General features: G+C 35.7%; 1 protein-coding gene across 3 annotated transcripts in view; it reads left to right on the plus strand.

Annotated features, from left to right (window-relative positions):
* The window catches only part of LOC150077509 (sodium- and chloride-dependent glycine transporter 2-like), a 250,195-nt gene extending 234,401 nt beyond the window's left edge, over positions 1-15,794 (plus strand). For all 3 annotated transcript variants that reach the window (XM_090386058.1, XM_090386056.1, XM_090386057.1), the window contains exons 10-14: positions 1,381-1,509; positions 2,898-2,997; positions 3,656-3,765; positions 9,288-9,458; positions 15,168-15,794. In XM_090386058.1, the coding sequence (XP_090242184.1) occupies positions 1,381-1,509; positions 2,898-2,997; positions 3,656-3,765; positions 9,288-9,458; positions 15,168-15,332 (675 nt within the window). In that variant the 3' untranslated portion in view covers positions 15,333-15,794. The remainder of the gene's footprint in view (positions 1-1,380; positions 1,510-2,897; positions 2,998-3,655; positions 3,766-9,287; positions 9,459-15,167) is intronic.
* Positions 15,795-18,618: the final 2,824 nt, after the last annotated feature.

Below are 18,618 nucleotides of genomic sequence, written 5' to 3' on the forward strand. Positions count from 1 at the left end.
GAGCAGCCTTGGCTCACCTTTTCTTCTTTCTCCCTCTGTGCAGGATAGATAACCACTCTCACATTTTTTTTTTTTTTTTCTCTTACTCTCTCTCTGCTGGCACCCCGACTTACATCTTCCTCTTCACTGTGGGATTAAAATTATTTAATTATTATTATTAGTAGTATTTTTTTTTCATTTACTTAGCTTCATTTTTTTTTTTTTACTCGTGCTCTGTTTATTTAATTATTTATTTTAATATTATTATTTTTATTTATTTATTTATTATTATTTTTTTTTATTTTATTTATTTATTTATTATTTTATTTATTTATTTTTTCCCCTCTCTGGAGTGGGCCCCCAGAGAAATCTGGCCCACCTTTTGGCAACATCAGGTGGTTCAGAGTCTCGTATCGAGACAGTACGTGCTCCATTGGGACTGGCCCACCTTCCTGTGGTGTGGACGAGTACCCAGAATCATCTGTCCAGGTGACTGATGCTTCTGGGTAGCCAAGCGGTCAGAACATAACAACAGAACACACACATAATACACACAAACCGACGTCACACACATCTGGCCCATTTGTAGTGATACTGTTCTTCACAGAGATACGAGGCGGAGTTGAACTCACGTTCTAGGAGCCGCCCTTTACAAAAACACATGTCCACATGTCCACACATGTGGCTAGTTGACTAAAGTCGGCGTCCCGGCCCCACTGCACTTACTGTCGTACTTGGTGTGGAATAAATCTGTCTGCTAGATAAAGCGCACGATTCGATTCTAAGGGAAACGTGAGGATATGGGGATGGGGTTCTCTAAGCTGTCATAAATGGAATGATATTCACACCCAGAATAGGGGATGAGGGATGGTAATTAGTGTACTACTTTCTATTTACCACGTGTAGCATGAATATTTTTTAAAAAAATCAGGTAGTTAGCTTACTTTACGGTGCTTTGCAACCGTAGATGGCAAATAAAAAGCAAAGTTCTACAACTAGAAAACCTAAAATTTTGAATAGCCAACAAGGGTTTTAAGCTTCCGCCCTACTCAAAGGGAATTCATTAGATGCTCGCATTTCAGTTCATGTGCTGTATATAGAGCAATGCTATATATTATGCAAAGATGCGTTATATACAGCACACGAACTGAAATTCCAGTAGGTAATGAATTCCCTTTGAGTAGGACAGAATTCAATACATATTTCTTTATTTCTCTCTTTAGTTATTTCATTTATTCTTCCACACTTGTATGAATTTTAGTTTTATAACCTTAAACGGAAGCCTGGAAGAATGTACATGAATTCGAACGAATTCCATACGAACAACAGACTGCCATGCAACTGTTATTGTGTGCACCAACGTATCTTAAAAAAGTTTTATGATTTTTTTCCCTTTTACAGTTCGCCTTACTTGAAACGGTTACAACTGCCATTCTCGATCGTTTTCCATTCTTGAGGGAAAAGAAATTGATCGTGGTGCTTTGCGTTTGTGTCTTCGGATATTTCGGTGGTCTGATCTTCACTACTCAGGTAAGTGCTTGCTGACATTTCTGAGCGTTCCGAAGAATTCAAATGCACTATAAAATACAAACAAACATAAAACATTTTTTTTCCAAATTACAAAGAAGGGGCAGAATATTTTGTAGTATTTTATTATTGTCACTGATAAAAGATTTTGAAACGAAAGAAATATTTCTTATAAACGTCCTTGCTTGATGCGAAGAAAACAAAATCCAAAAATTCGTTTGTAATGAGAGAGAAGCAACACACACACACAGAGCAAAAGACTGAAGAAATTAAAACCACAGATGTTAGTCATCAAAATCTGGATATTAATTCTATATCTGTAAAAAATACGCAACACTAATCATTGTAGTTTAACACTCTAACAGGTGAACGGAAGTTGGAATTTCATTATAAGGAAAATCGCCAATTGGTCAGATTCACCGGACGAATGTTGGCGGCATAAAAAAAGCGAGTTGGTACATGTTTTATTTCGGATTGTGACTCCCGTTTTAAAATGTGATGCATTTCTTTGCTCTTGTTTATATTTTGAGCCTGTTTCGACCTATAAATAAATTGTAAGTTAGAGACAATTAGGCTAAAGGGATGTTTTAAAATCAGTTTGATTTCATCACTGCTTAGTATACCACCAAGTGATTGATGAACTCTTCGCTGTCTACAGATCTGATATCCATAAATAAAGCAGATCAATCCATTTATCGTGTTAAGAAATTATAATGGAACAAACATAGATGCAACTTTGATCCGGAATTGCTTTGTACAGTTAGGACTCGCAATAAGAGATAATTTTGAAATAGATATTATATATTTCTTCTGAACGTTGTTAATTTAGTTATCGAGAAAGCAAATATCAGAGTTTGTCACTCTGAAACAGTAACCAATATTGGATTTATAATTTTGTATTTGAGGAAGAATTCCCAAGCCAACTAAATCGTCAATATCGACAGAATTTAGTTTGTTAGCTGGCACGCTGATATTGGCGATGCATTCATTTTATTGAACTTGATCTGATTTAGGTGTTTTAACATCATTGTCTTCCGTATGGAGAATGGCAAACCAACTTTATATCTGGCCTATCTGCATATCAAACGGTTTATTCGCTCGAAGTTTATAGAGAAATGCAAACGAGTTGTAGAACCATATAACCTTGGAAAGTTCTCAATAGCTATTTCAGATTCGAAATCTAAGAAATATGATAGTTATCTGCACTTTCATCTGGAATGACGAGATTATCTCCTTAATCTTAACTGGCATTCATTTGTTGAAAACATTATTCCAATTCTGCCAACACTGCACAAATTTTTAAAAATATTTCATATTCTGGTTACGACTAGTTATAATTTTTGCTTGATATCATTACCAGAATTAAAATTTCCTCTTGTTTTTGTCCATAGGCAGGAGTATACTGGCTACAACTCTTCGATAAATATGCGGCCAACTTTTCAGTTCTATTGATTGCTATCTCAGAATGTGTTTTGGTTGCATGGAATTATGGTAAGCATGCTTTTCAAATTAGGTAATTAATTAATAGCAAATATAAGGTAGGAAATCTAATTCGTTGTGAACTAGGTTTCAGATGTAGTTCCCTCTAGTTCAAGGGTTAAGTACTCAACGACTATCACACGAGACAAAACCACAATCCAAATAGAATCTGCCACCAAAAATAGAATTATGTAGCAGCATTATTTTTCGGTTAAATTGGATATTTCCCACTTTGATATGGCGCCCCTGATCTCTATCCTTGTTATCCTCCACCTGGCCTTCAGCCACAAACCAAATTAAATGTTGTCACTCAAGGCAGGTACCTCAAAATGAGGCTATCGCTGAAAATGGAATTATCAGTAATGAGAAGGGAATTTTGGCTTTCATGTGAAACAGAAAGGTGTTTTCAGTTAGTTCCCATAGAACATTTTATAGCACTAATAATAGGAATTAAATATGATGGTTTAGTTAAATTAAAACACTCTAAAATTACAATATGCGTTATCTTTATATATTTGATATATTTTATTCTGTTTAGTCTTCCCACTTCTGTAAATATTCACGCTAATGGAGTAAACAAATCACTTGAAAGAGAAACATTATTTCTAGTAATGAAATAATGCAGATTTTTATAGAAAAGAGTAACTTTAATGCCGATTTATCATTGTAGGTGCTGAACGGTTTCTTGGTGATGTTGAAAAGATGATTGGCTCAAGGTCATACATGTGGACGATGTTCTGGACCACGATGTGGAAATATCTGACACCAGCAACACTTTTGGTGAGTATGAGTCAATTTTTTACGAGTTGGAAAATGCTTTTTGAACAACTATTTTAAGGCTCAACTTGAGCAGTTATATTTATTTTTTTTTATATTATTTTAATGATTAATATGCAGAGAGATTTAATTATAAAAGGGATGTGTTTATTTAAATAATTGTAAAAAAGTCAAAATAGTAATTACAGAAATTTCTACTAAACCTTACGTTCTTTTATTATATTCTGTTTATTTAAACATATAAGATTTAGCCTTACGTTTTAATAAACAGATTATAATAAAAAAATAACTTGTTTTGTTTTGTAATTTTTTATGCCACATAGAATCAACTACTAGAAATTATCACAAAATTTAATGACACTTTTAAGAGTGAGAAAGATTCAGAAGCTTTAAATTATTCATAATTTTTATCCTTTTCTGTCGCCAGAAATAGTTTTGGTTTCCTTTATCAGTATTATGCATTTAAGCTCTTCCTATTTCACGTATCCATTCCCTCCAAAAGTTTGCACATTTCTTCCTTGAATTTATTTAAGCTGTTAACTTCCATAACGACAGATGGAAGCTTGTTCCAGCAAACAACCACTCGCTGGCTGAAGGCAAATTTACTCGCATCTCTTCTACAACTGTCTTTCCTCAATTTGAATCTATGCCCCCTGAAGTGCGTAATCTGAGCAAGAGATAAAATTCCATCAGCATTGAGCTAGTTCAAACCGTTCAAAGCCCTAAACACCTCAATCAGATCACCTCGGAGACTCCAGACGCTGCTTTCTTGGTAAAAGCACCCCTTTGTTCCCTTCACCAATCTGAATGCCCTTTGCTGTACTTGTTCCAGCAGCTCCACATACGTCCTAAAAATGATGCGATGCCTCCAAACCTGTATGTAATACTCAAGGTGTGGCCTGACGATTAACTTATACAAAGAGATAATCACCTCCATATATTGCAAGCAAAATTCCTGTATCAAAAAACCCTATGAACTATCCTAGCAGCCTGTCTGCACTGTCAGAGAACTTCATATCTGACTGAAAAATTACTTCCAGGTCTTTTTTCATTCTCCACTTTTCTAAGTTTGGTACTATGCAGTAACCATTGCAATAATTTGCGTTTGTCAATGTTAAACTTCGGTTGCCACTTCTCAGCCCATCTGCCCAACTTTTCTAGATTCTGATGCAGTAGCATACTGTCATTACTATCATGACTAACTTCGCCAACCGTTGTATCATCTGGAAACTTGGACAAATATCATTGATAAATATACAAAACAACAATTGGCCCAACACCTGGGGGACTTCATTAATAACATTAGCCACGAAGAGCAGTGTCCATTGGTTACCACTCAATCACCCCTTTATCCATAGCAGCAACTTTCCCTTAATGCCACACCGCCCAAATTTATAGAGCAGTCTTATGTGCAGCAGTATCAAGAACTTTCTTGAAATCCAAGTATATTATATCAAAATTATTTTTTTATTTGCATCCGGTTCCTTTGTGACCACATCGTATTATGCAATAAAATTGATCAAACGAGATTTCCTCTTAACAAACCCATGCTGCGTCTGAGCTATAACCTCAGTCTTGTCTAGATGAATCTGCATTACTTCTTCAATCAGTGACTCCATTATTTTCCTCGGAACAGAAGCTAAACTAACAGGTCTGTAATTACTCGTGTCACATGTTGATTCCCCCTTTGTGAATTGGGGATACATTCTCACTTCTCCAGTCCGTATGGACCTCACTTGAATTTAAGGATGTTCTTATAATTATGGCCAAGTGTATGTTTACTTCCTTTGCTGCCTCCTTTGGTATAATTACATAGATACCGGCCATTCGATGACGCGAAGAATTTTTATGAGCATTTTTCACAACGTGGCTGAGTTAGTCGGTCTCAGGAGCTATCCTGGTTTTTCGTCCAGTAAACAGAAAATCGACCACAGAGCACACGAAATTTACAAACAGTATGTACAGAGAAATATGATCCTAGTTGCCGATGCTTCTAAAACCCTATTACAGCAACCACACGAGATGCATTTCTTATGTTTAACTTCAATAATTTCTCTTCCACTTTCCTCTCAGTTATTACAAAATCATTTTGCACTCTGAGATTTTTTCAAACTTCTGGCCTACATTTCCCTACATAATTCGTGATATGTAAATGTAGATGCAAAATACTCATTCAGTTTGTCAGCTACCTGAGCAGGATCATCAACAGTCGAACCATCGATATCAAGTCGACCAATGTGATTCATCCCCTTCCTTCTAGAGTTTACATAAGTAAAGAAGTCTTTGCATCCTTTGCCAAAGATTTCTCGTAATCTGCCTTCGCTTGCCTGACCTCTTTTTAGACTTTATAACAGACTTATATCTGATGGTAGTAACATCCTTAAGTAAATCCTACAGCAGTATATTGTGATCACTGCTACCTAATAGTTCCTTTATCTGAGGAATCTTAATGCATAAATAATCACTGCTGATAATCAGATCAAGTGCATTACTCCCTCTGGTTGCCTCTCTAGCATGCTGCTGTAGAAAATAGTCACCTAATAAATCTACAAAAGTGCTGTTCGAGAGGCCAATAGACTCCTGGTTCCATGCTGTGATGGGTATACTGTATGGTATCTTTACCTACAATAAAGGTTAATTATAAAGATTAATATCTGGAAATTTAAAATCTCCCATTATAAGACATTCTGATTTACTTCCCCATCTTTCCTTGTACGTTGTTCGTTGTACTTATCAGAGTCATTTGGCCTATAACACATTTCTGCCCTCATTTTTGCTTTCCCAGTGCTTATGTCTCACCAAACTGACTCAACATTGCGCTGGCCACCCATGTCAACTCGATGCACTGCTTTAGATATTGCATGTTTCTTAACTAACAGCACAATCCATTCTGCCTTCCAATCATGTGTGTGTCCTTTCTGTCCACATTGTACTCCACATATTCAAATTCTGCATTTCTTATATCTGTGTGACACCTCTGATACCCTAACAATGTCTTGACCAGCACTTCGAAATTCATCAAATGTATTTAATATGCTCCACTTTAGTTACCCTATTTACTTTACCAATGATTTATTTTTTCCCATGAACAGTATTCAACTTTTCCCATGATGACTCCCAGCACTCCTTTGAAATCCTCAGAACCTTGCGTTCCAGATTGCTTCTAATTCTAATAGAAGCAGTGCAAGAATCACTTTCAACTTTTCCTGCAGCTATTGTTGATCTATATTAGCATGTGTGTATCTCCCCTAAGTTAGCAGTTTGAGACCCACCTAACACTGCCTCAATAGCATCAGCAAATACCCTTTCATCCTTTCTATTGAAGTATATTCATCCCTGTAGAAACAGTCTCTCCTGTTAACAAGTGCAGGCCACGCTGTGAAAAATTCTACTCCATGAGCCTTGCACAGTCTCTCCAGGGCCGAATTGATTGACAAGGTTCTCATCATAAACTCCCTCCTGTCGGTGTCTGGGCAGAAGTGCAGACACTTTCAAATTTAACCCTAACCCTTGACTTTTTTTGGAACATTGATCTGTACTTGTAAGCCTGGATCAATGATCATTGATCACAACATTAATCTATACTTGTAAGGCTTAGGTCTTCTACTCCTAATGTCATTGCTGCCAATGTGTACAACTATTGCCAACGTGTATTTATATTTAATAATATTTAGTTATTAAATATAAATTATGAATAAATATCAATTTATAAATATCTTAAAATATCATAGTGCGCATGTATAATTTTATATTACCCTACAGCTTAGACCGAAATGGATGTCAGTTGTACTAATAAGATTAATAGCAGAGAAGAAATGTGCACAGTGTGTTTGTAAACTATCAAGGAGAGAAGCCCTACAATAAATATAAACTAGTCTCCAGTAACCTCATTAAGAGAGGTTAGAAAGGTTAAGCCAGATTACAAGAACTCGAAGAAAAGTAGCACGGTGTTCTATGCTTATGTTAACTCTAAAGCAAGGGTACCCACCTTTCCCCATTCATCGACATTGTACGTTATATTCATTCAGATTCAGATGACACCTTAACTTTTGAAAATATTCCTTTTCAAATGTTTTTCTTAGTATGAAACTTTGAAAATATTCGTTTTCAAAGGTTTCATTCGTCTTTAGTAATATTTCATTTATCTGTATTGCTTTATTATGTTTTATGTATATTGTTCAGTATTTAGCAGTCTGTTATACAATATCGAAACCGCTCAGGAACATATATTTATTCACGATAATAGCCTCTAGTTTTGCTTCTATAAAGATAAATCACATATCACTCAAAAAGTCTCAACCAGGAATTGAGTCTAACTAGTGGCATAATCGAGTAAATATTTAAATGCTAAATTAAATAATTGATATGTTTTAATAAATGGCTGACGGGCACATTTAAATCAAGATAAATCACTGTCGCCGCTTGATTAGGTACACCTATCCTTTTCATGAAATGGAGTGCTCATCATTAACAATTTAATGTGTTAGTACCTTGCGATATAATGCAGATGGCAGATACTTTAGGATGTCACAACTTTGGAATTCAATGCGAGAATGATCAAGAAGAAAGATTAAAGTGATTATGAATACTGGCGTGGTAGTATGCGTCTGTAGGTTTCAGTTGGAAACTGCAACTCTGCTGGGGTTTTCAAGTAGCACTGTGCCTCTGGTACATCTAGGCACCATGCATCACATATCAAAACCAAATGGCTATTTGACCTTTTACCGTGGAAAAAGGTTAAATAGCCATGGAACCAGGGAAATATTAATACATTTGTGGAATAAATGTGCTTCTAAAAAGAATTCTTAACTCACTGTCATTAACTTGACCTGATACAGAAAACAGAGCATAAACACTGCTATTCCCAGAATGATCTGACTTGAAAAAAAAAAACAAAAGAAAACGTTGGTTTCCTGGACAATAAACTTCGAAAGGTTAATAAAATCACTGCCAGTTTAATTTACTGTTTAGCAGGGGGAATGAATTTCCACAACTGAAAGACCTCAGTTGTTCTCGAGGTATTAATGGTTATGTTAAAATAATCCACTATTAAACCTAGTTCCAATAGCAATTATTTGGACAACAGTTACCAACAAGGTATATTCACGCGTTTTACCAAAACACAGAATCTCAAACGAATTCAAAATTACAATAATAACAGAATCACAATAATAGTGAATAAGAACATTAAATTGTTTCCGTATAGAAAATTAAAACTCCTCTTTACCTTTTTTACCAACACGACTGCATTGAAATACCGCATGATGAAAATTATTCGCAAGGACAGAGATTTCATTATTTACAGAAAAGAAGGTTTCGATTAAACCAATAAAATCAAAATTAGAGCGCGATAAAATGTACCAATCTAACTTGTTCACCTGATTTCTAATTCAGTTTATCGGATAAAAGAATAACAAATCGAGAATCTATGAAATGATCTTTAACTTTCTCACGCAATTTAATAACTTTAAACATATGAAGTTTTTAGGCATTTAGTTTAATATTTTTTTGTTATTGTATTACAGTTTATTCTGTTTTTCAACTGGATAGAATATACTCCAGCTAAAAGTGGAAATTACGTTTATCCCACTTGGGCTAATGTAGTTGGATGGATTGTTGCTTTGATACCTGTAGCTGTGATTCTAATTATGATGGTGTGGAAGATCTGTGTCTATCCTAAAGGATCTCTTAGAGAGGTAAGAATTTAATAGTTTTCGGTCTTCCTATAGTATCTCCTGTAACTTAACATAATAATGCCCCTCGAAGGGCACTGATGAGGGTACTTCGTAGTGATGCTGTTAGTTCTATAGATTTGCTTCACTGGGATCCAACGCCCACACTTACTTTTAAACATTTTCAATAATGGAATACAATAAAGCCAAGAGCGAGAGGAAGGGAGATTGAAACAGAATAATTGAAAGGTAATAAATAAATATTCGTTTATTGCAAATACAGCAAGGCCATCACAGCACATGGTTAGGGGCAGATAATACGATACAAAGGAAATAAAATGAAACAATCGAGTACATTGCAGATTTCATATAAACATTAACAATGAGAAGGAATTATACAAAAAATTAATAGAAATTTTGCAGAACAGCACATTTGGCTTTCAGTTGCAGTATTGGGTTGCACGGAGGCTGCTGTTTTTTATTTCTCTTTATTTGACTCCTGCACGCTTCACAGTTGAGTAACCTTTTAGCAATGAAAGGTTACTCAACTTCACAGTTGAGTAACCTTTAGCAATGAATGTTGTAATGATTTATGAGGTGAAAGGATACATTGGGAAACATTCTGTCCATTTGTTTGAGTCTGGTGATTTTGGATTTTAATTGTTGGTTTCTTGAATTTTTCTCTGTTGGGAGTAGCTACTATATTGGCTAAGTTTGGTGAATCGCATGTAGAAGTGATTAACTTTGCAAGAAGCATGGTTCCAGACTCGTCGATCATCTGTTGCAGAGGTTTTGTTTTTAAGTTTTCATAAAGCTTTTGTCCGGATATTGTATGGGGAAAAACGAATCTTACTATTGAGCTATCAAGGATCCAATATTCTAGGGCAGGGAATTTCTTTACGGTTACTTAGGAGCACAAGACCAGATTTGGGATGCATAGAACAGAATGGGAAAGATGTATCTTCGAACATGCTTAATGGCTTTGTTTTTTCTTGAATCGCTACTGTTTCTTGTTTGATTGGCCATTTTGCTTTTTGAATTTTTTGAGCAAGATATAAACAGTGGGCATTAAAGGAAAGATTTTTATCAAAAACAACTCCAAGGTCTTTGTGAGCATAGAAATTTGGGATTAGGACATCTGCAATTTTTATTTCTGTGTGGTTGGGTTGTTTCTGAAGGGAATAAGTAATTTAAGCAGATTTGCCTGCATTTATAGCAGATTGATATCTTTCAGATATTTGATTTCACAAATCTGTAAATTCGCATCATAGCTGACTTTCAAGAAGTAGTTCAACAATATTCCTAATAGGGAGCTGACTGCGGATGCTTCTGCCAAGAACGCTATGTCTCTGTTCAAATTATTGGTTCTAGATCTCCATTGCTAAAATTGGGTGTTTTTGCCGTGCGCTACGACCTATGGATTTGCCGGAAAGGGACAGGCTGTTATTTGGCGGACCCATCCTTAATACGCTGCTTCAGTCTCTGCTTCAACAAAAAGGGGAGGTCATGTGTCTGCCTGGTCAGATCAATCGGCTGGCAAGTCTGCTTGCTACCGTCAACTGTACCCCAGTAGGTCTCTTTCGTCCACGAACAATGTCAAGACTTGTTGGATGTATGAGTACAGGTATCTGGGTAACTCTGACATCCCACTTGCGTACGCATTATCTGCTAATTAATAAGTGGGCGTTCCGTCGTTGGGTCAATGGTGAGTGGATGCCTTAGAGATATTAAATATTATTGTTCTACCCTATGGCTAATTCAATTTTTCTTCTTCCTCCGGCATCCATACCTGAAAATTATGATGTAGAAAATGAAACTAACAAAAAAAAAAAAAAAAAAACACCGAACAGAAGCTGCGTCATCTCCTCCTATACTGCCCTCTTAGGCAGCACAGTTAGGTTGATTCCCAATTTTAACAAGGGCGGCGATTAAACTATTTCCGCATACATACCCGTACGTTTGTTTTCTGTTCTCGATCTCTCTCTGCTCCCCTTCCCTACTGCCACTGGTTTCCTGGGTGGTGGAGCAGAATACATATGGAAGTGATAACATTTTTGTAATCGTCACCACAGTGAGCGCATAACCTTGCCAGCCAACTAGCATTTTTTTATTAGCATTAGCATTAGTAGAGGCATATGATGCAAGAAAGCAAGCTTATTCAGCATCAGCCAAAAAAAAAAAAAAAAAAAAAAAAACCACTACTCCCATTTCACCCCTCCGTTCGTTCGAAATACCTGTCCAGCTGAGCCTTAAATTTGTTTAGGCTATCAACTTCAACAACAAGCGATGGAAGTCTATTCCACAAACCAACTGCCCGCTGGCTAAAGGCAAATTTCCGCACATCTATCCGACATCCGTCCTTCCTCAATTTGAATTTATGCCCTCTCAGGTGATTATTCTGAGCAAGAGGAAGAATCCCATCGGCATTGAGCATGCTCAAGCCATTCAAAGCCTTATACACCTCTATCAGATCACCTCGCCGATGCCTAGTCTCCAGGCTCTGTCTGGAGTCCCACGGTGGAAGTTTAGTCGAGCAGATTGGAGTACATCGCGCATCTTGCTAAATTTGATTCTGTTGAAATCTAAGAGGAATCAATTGATGATGCAGTGAAGTACATCACAGAGTGTATCATCCATGCAGTGGTAATTGCAATTCCAAAAACATCCTCCCAATTTCTACGTTCTCCAAAGCCATAGTGGAACAAGAGTGGAATCAAGAGCAAGATACTCACAAAATCGGGCATGAGAAAAGTTTCGACGTTACCCCACCACGGAACATCTTATAGCCTTTAAAGTGCCCGTGCCACAGCACGATTTATACGGAGCCAGAAAGCTTGCTGGTTCCAGGTACATCCTCGATTAAACAGACGACTAGTTTCAAAGTCATTTCAAATAAAATTCGGAAAATGAAGGGCAAATATACCACATTTCCCTCATCTATCTTAGTGTACAATGGGTGTACAATATCTTACTTAGCACAACAGTAACAAGACCCAACTGCTATCTAGGAGGAGAATTTGCCAAAGTTTCTCTGGAACTGTGTACCCTTCAGAGTTCCTAATTTTCAAGAAGCAGGCTGATAAAGAGACTAATTTTTTTCTGAAGGATAGCTGAGACTTATAACATGCTATTCAGCCAAATGGAATTAATCACTACAGTTGCTACCTCAAAAAAGGCCAGCGCTGCAGGACTAGATGATATTCAGTATGAGATGAAAAATCACCTTCCATCTCGTTCTCTAGAGCTATTGTTCTATCTCTATAACCGAATTTGGAGGATCAGTTTCTCGATTCTTGACAGCATAGGGCAATCATTCTAACTTTCTCAAACCTATTTTCGTAAGCAAATGATCAGAGAGTTTGTTTACGTAAGGTCATAGAAAAATGGTCAATGCTTGCCTATGTATTACCTTGAAGAAAATGACTATTTCAACAAGGCATGGTGTAGCTTTCGAAGAAACTGGCCCAGTTAGGATAATTTGATCTGATTAGAAACGGCGATTTGTTCCGTTTATAACGCGTGAGTACTTGGTATCAATGTTCTTTGGCATGGAAAAAGCTCATGATTCAACTTGGAAGTATAGTGTTTGAAAATATTTCTATCTGTTTGGTTTTAGGTCTTCTTATTTTTATTAATAATTATTTTTATCAAAACGACTCTTCCAGGTTCGTGTAAGAGGATGGAGTTTCTCAAGGCCTGTCTTCAGTGTTACACCTTTTGCAGCCTGAACTCCATTATAGAACAACTTCCTCCATCAGTCTCTATATGTAGATGCTTTTAGTGTTTTTTGTCACTTTTTCAACATGGAAAATATTGAACAACAATTGCAACAATCAATTGCCCACTTTAGTTCCTGCGCTTTAGCCAATGGGTTTAGGTTTTCCTCTCAGAAAGATCATTTTTGCCGCAAACGGTTCTTCACGCCGACCCTCTACTCAGGCTTTGACAAAATGCAATTCTTCTGGAAGCGGATACAATTTTTGGGACTCAATTTCGATCAAAATCTGACATTCCTACACCATATCCTTCAGCCAGAGTAAAATGCACGAGAGGTTTGAATATGCTCAGTGCTATCTCCTCCGAGTATTGGGGAATAGATAGAAGCATATTACTTTGCCTTTACCAAGCAATGGTCTGATACAAACTTGACTGTAGTTCTCAAGTCTATTTCTCTGCTAGAAATTACGTTCTCCGATGGCTGGGATACACTATAACGCCATCTGGATTGCCACAGGGGAATTTTGTACTTATTTTGTACTACAAAATCTTTTTATGGCATGAACCACTTTTGCTTAAACGTCAGCAGTTGTCGTTGAAATATGCCATAAAAGTAAAATCTTTACCAGACTATCCTACGTGGACATCCGTTTACATGTCACGATGGGAAAATATATATAACTCGTGTAGAACTTCCAGTTGGGACCAGGATTCAAGTGCTAGGTCAAGATTTGAACTTTGTTGGATATGCGACTTCTTCCGTATTTTGATTTTACTCTTAGGAGCTGTCTGAAAGTTGACACAACTCCATGTAGTACCAGCAACTCTTTGAAGCACTCCAGATGAATACCCTGGCTTCTTGACAATACATACCGTACAGATGATGTGAAGTGTTTGTGAGATGTTATTGTGCCTTCCCAAGCAAAACTGTGTGTAATATACACTGCAGAGTTACATGCAATAGAACTGGGCTTGGATGATATCAAATCCTACCAGTACCAAAGGTGCAAGTTGTATACAGACTTTCTAATTGTATTACAGGCTTTATCCGATATGAGAAGCACTCATCCAGTTTTGTTTTGGGTACTGGAAATGCTACGTTGTCTTTCAGAGCAAAACTCTGATATTCGCTTTTGCTCGATCCCTATCGCAGGCATCCCTATCGCAGGATCCCTATCGCAGGCAATGCCTTGGCTGATGTTGCAGCCAAGGCACAGTATCACATCCGCCTGTTATTCCCCTACACAAACTGCAAGCATCTAATCCACAAGAAACCACATACACGATGGCGATAATTTGTTGAAACCCTACCAACAAGCTAAACAAAATTAAGCTTGAAATTATACATTGGCAGTCAAATCAGTGCAGGGTTCGCCGGGAATACATAGTCCTCATTCGTCTCCGCATAGCACATTGTCACCTGACGCATTCCTATCTGCTGAGGGCTGATGGTCATCCTATGTGTAGAAATTTAAAGAGGTTTTCCTCTTTAAATTTTAAAGAGGTCGGTACATTTTAATTGAATGTACGTCTTTTAATCATGAACGCCTTCTGTGTTTACCCATCTCTCTAAGCATTATACCCTCACAGAGATTTTATCAGACGATGAAAATGTGTCATCGTCTGATGATAATGTGCCATTGTCAATAAGTTCAAGTCATTACAACTTATTAATGTATAGAATTCTATTTAGAGTGCTATATTGCTTTATATATTATTCAAGTTTTATATCATATATTCTTTTTTTGATATATATTAATCACGCTATTTTATATTGGGACTCAACTTTGATCCTTAGACGGTGATATGCCATAAAACTCCTTAAACAACCAATCAACCCTTTCAGATTATTATTTATTATATGGGTAATGACAAACATTACAAACGTATTACAAGAGAAATTAAATGTCAATTAAAACAGTTTTTCTGAGAATGCCCCTGTATTTAAGATTTATTTAGATTTTTCTGTTCCTCACCGTTATAAAAACACTTACAATTCTTCCTTTGTGCTTATAGCGCTGCAAGATGTTGCTCCAACCTCGAGAAGATTGGGGACCTGCGCAGAAGGTAACCACTTTTAGAACTACAGAAACCATGGAAGAAAACGGGAGTGTTATCAGAGAAAATTCTTTCGACAATCCATCATTTAATGTCACCTATACCTTTGAGACTGCTATCTGAGCCATGTGGCATCTGAATCTTCCTAAGGACTTGCGTGTATCTGTGTCTGTTATAGAATCTCATGGCACTGTTGTTACATCAGCACAGAGAGATGAACATTTATCTGTGTTAGTTCGTCATATAAAATATTAGACTATGCCGGAAAAGTTGCTTTTCGGAAATATTTTAGAATAAACTGTTAAAAAATAGTCCTGCATTAGAGAAAAAACAGAGAGAAAGAGAAAAAACAAACACATTTCATCAAAAAACAGGGTTGCTCTGTGAGTGCTGTTTCATCTATATCTGAAATGAAGACGGGTCAGTCATGTTCATAGTTCATTTCATCCCGTATATGAAGTAATTTGTGTTTATCACCAATATGCCGTCTCATTGAACAGTTGTAATTAGGCTTAAGAAGCCGAATTTGTGATATGTTCTGTAGACGATGGTTATGTATATACACCTACACAGGTATATCTGTGTATATATATGTATAAATATGCGTTTACATATATATATATGTATATATCTGTACACCTGTGGGGTGACCCTTTATTTTCTATACTTTTTTATAAATACTGTAGAAATATTGTTGATTTTCAAGTTATGTTTGCATTTGAATTCCGTTGAAGAAAAAGAAATCAAACCACTGAAGTATAATCAGAAATTGTTTAATGTTACATTCTAACCCTAATTTTTATAGAAGGAACAGAAAATGAAACGTTTGTTAAATAAATGTAGAATATTTGGCGACGGAGTAAATTTTCATCAACATTGAAAGTCCATTTAAAGTCAGAGCTGTCACTCATTTTAAACACGCTTGCACTGTATTTAATGTATATATTATATATATGAATTAATATATATATACATCGTAAGATCAGGGGCAAGAAGAAGAAAGAGTAGGTGAATTTAAAAAACAACTTATAATGACGCTTTGCTGTAATATAAATAACAAATTAGTATTATTTATAGTACTGACATTAGGAGCCTTAATATTATAGAATAAAAATCATTGACGCCTTGGCAGATATTTTTTGTATGCAGCTATGCGGAGATTGCCTCTTATAATGGATTCGTACGTTATTTTCACATACGCACTAGTTAAATTGGACGAATAAACATAAGGAATCTGATATCTATATTTATAGCTAGACCTTTTTAATATTAGAAACAATTATATAAAGACTTGGAGTTATAAGACTTAGATAAACCGAACATTTTCTTAAGATATTTTTAATGGGCATTCATATTTTAAACAAGAACGAAACAAGATCGAAATGCTTTCACTTCATCTGTGTTTGCTAGCTTTTAAGCGTTTATTTTACTTTTATATTTTCTATCCTGAAGATTTTAAACCTTTTAATATTTATGATTTGTTTTATCTTATAAATTTCGTTAGTTCCACCCACATTTGCCCATTATGCAAAGCTGCCTACCAGCATATTGAAGACTTTGGCTATTAGGGGGTTAGTCTCATAGGGATGAACCACGTCTGGAAGGTAAAATGATCTACGATTGGATAAAACCTGGGTAGCTTTGTCTCACCGATTTTTAAAAATCAGTGCGTTGGGTACACTCACTGGATTTCTGTCCATGTTTTGTTAGCCGATCAAAAATGGCATGATTTAAAAAGAATGCTGAAGAAACTCCCGATATTACTTATAAAATTAACAAAACTTATGTTTAATTGATGCTTCCAAATTAAAAGGAGTTTTTCCAGCCCTCCTAATTGAGTATTATATCTTTTTCTAGTTAGCACCGAAATACGATGTTTAAAATGGACCTTAGTGTAAATAACTGAAATGTAGGAGAAGTTATAAATTACATACTTCCTACTGAGGTTTATAAAGAAGTTTTAAAGACCATAATATACTTAAATACTACTACGATAGATAATACTTAATACTGACCAACTTCTTCCAAATCCTTCTATTTGAGTTCCGCCCAAGGAAAAAACTTAGTCTCTCACCTTCTGCAAGGAACTATTAAACTACGTAATGGATAAATACTTGATAAATTAAATACTTGAGATATAAACATTCCCTTAAACTTTGGTATATTTGTTTTTTTAAATACGAAGAGATTTCTTTTGCTACTAACATCTTACTTTATGATTGTCTTATAATCACATTTCATCTTTAAATATCCATGCACTGGTTTCTGAATCTTTTATAAAGTGTTTTAGTGTATAAAATTCTTTGTCCCATGCCTGTGAATTTAAGTTGAGGGCACTTTCTACAGATTTTAAATTCTAAATATTGTATACGTTTGTATATTACTTAAATATTATATGGAACATAGTTTTTTATAGTAATGTATTAGGAATAAATACATATATAGAATTGTTGTATATTTTTTAAATTTTTATTTAACTTAGTATTTAGTTAAATTAAAGTTTTAAGATTTTACTTATAATTATTACGATAGTTTAATTATTAATCGAAATGTATCAGAAACGTTGTTGAATATATATTTGAGGTCTCAACCAGGAATCGAGTTTGTGATATTCACCAGGATTTAATTAGTTAATTTTCAAATACCAAATTAAATTATTAGTTTGTATGTTGGTGGGGAGGCTTCTTTTGTGGTTATTTGCACAGTAAAGTAAACACTAGAGCAGTGAAGTCCATGAGGCGTCATTATATCTTACCTGTACACTGCATTTTATGGTCAGTTTGCATGTTTTCAGGGATGGACTTCAATTCCTGGAGGAAAAACAGAAAATCATGAAACCCTTGCCCGACGAACTGGGAAAAGTTGTGGAAAACGAACCCATAAGTTTTTTCCATCCTTAGTCGAAGTATTTCTCAATTTCGGCTTGCGGAGAGGGATGATGTTATTCGCGAGATCTTATTAAACGTCAATCGTTTTTCAGGCCAGAGATTGAATTAAAAATCTGGCTATCTAAAAAGAAAAAAAAGTGGCTATGGCCCTGATATTAGAGGCGAGATTTGTAATATAATATTACATTTTAGATAGCCATTAGAATCGGAATTGTGGAAAGTGGGGAGGGAATGGCGAGAGTAACCAACTTATGTGTTAATTATTATGTCAGCCAATTCACGGCGTTGGATATGGATTCTTATTACTGTCCTATGATCATTTGAGCAGATGCCATCGCTTACTCTTTAACTCATTTTAAGTTTTTCCCTTCTTCCGTTTCATTTTATATTACTGGAGCCTTCGGTTATTAATTTCTGATATGACATTTAATTTTTGTATACATTTTGATCTTGGGATTCAGAACGAGAATTCTCTAACTTCTGTTTCTATAGAGCGTGCCACCAAAAAAAAAAAAAAAAAA

Source organism: Mastigoproctus giganteus, chromosome 12, assembly GCF_048544385.1.
Source record: "Mastigoproctus giganteus isolate SK-2022 chromosome 12, ASM4854438v1, whole genome shotgun sequence".
Classification (NCBI taxonomy): Eukaryota; Metazoa; Arthropoda; class Arachnida; order Uropygi; family Thelyphonidae; genus Mastigoproctus; species Mastigoproctus giganteus.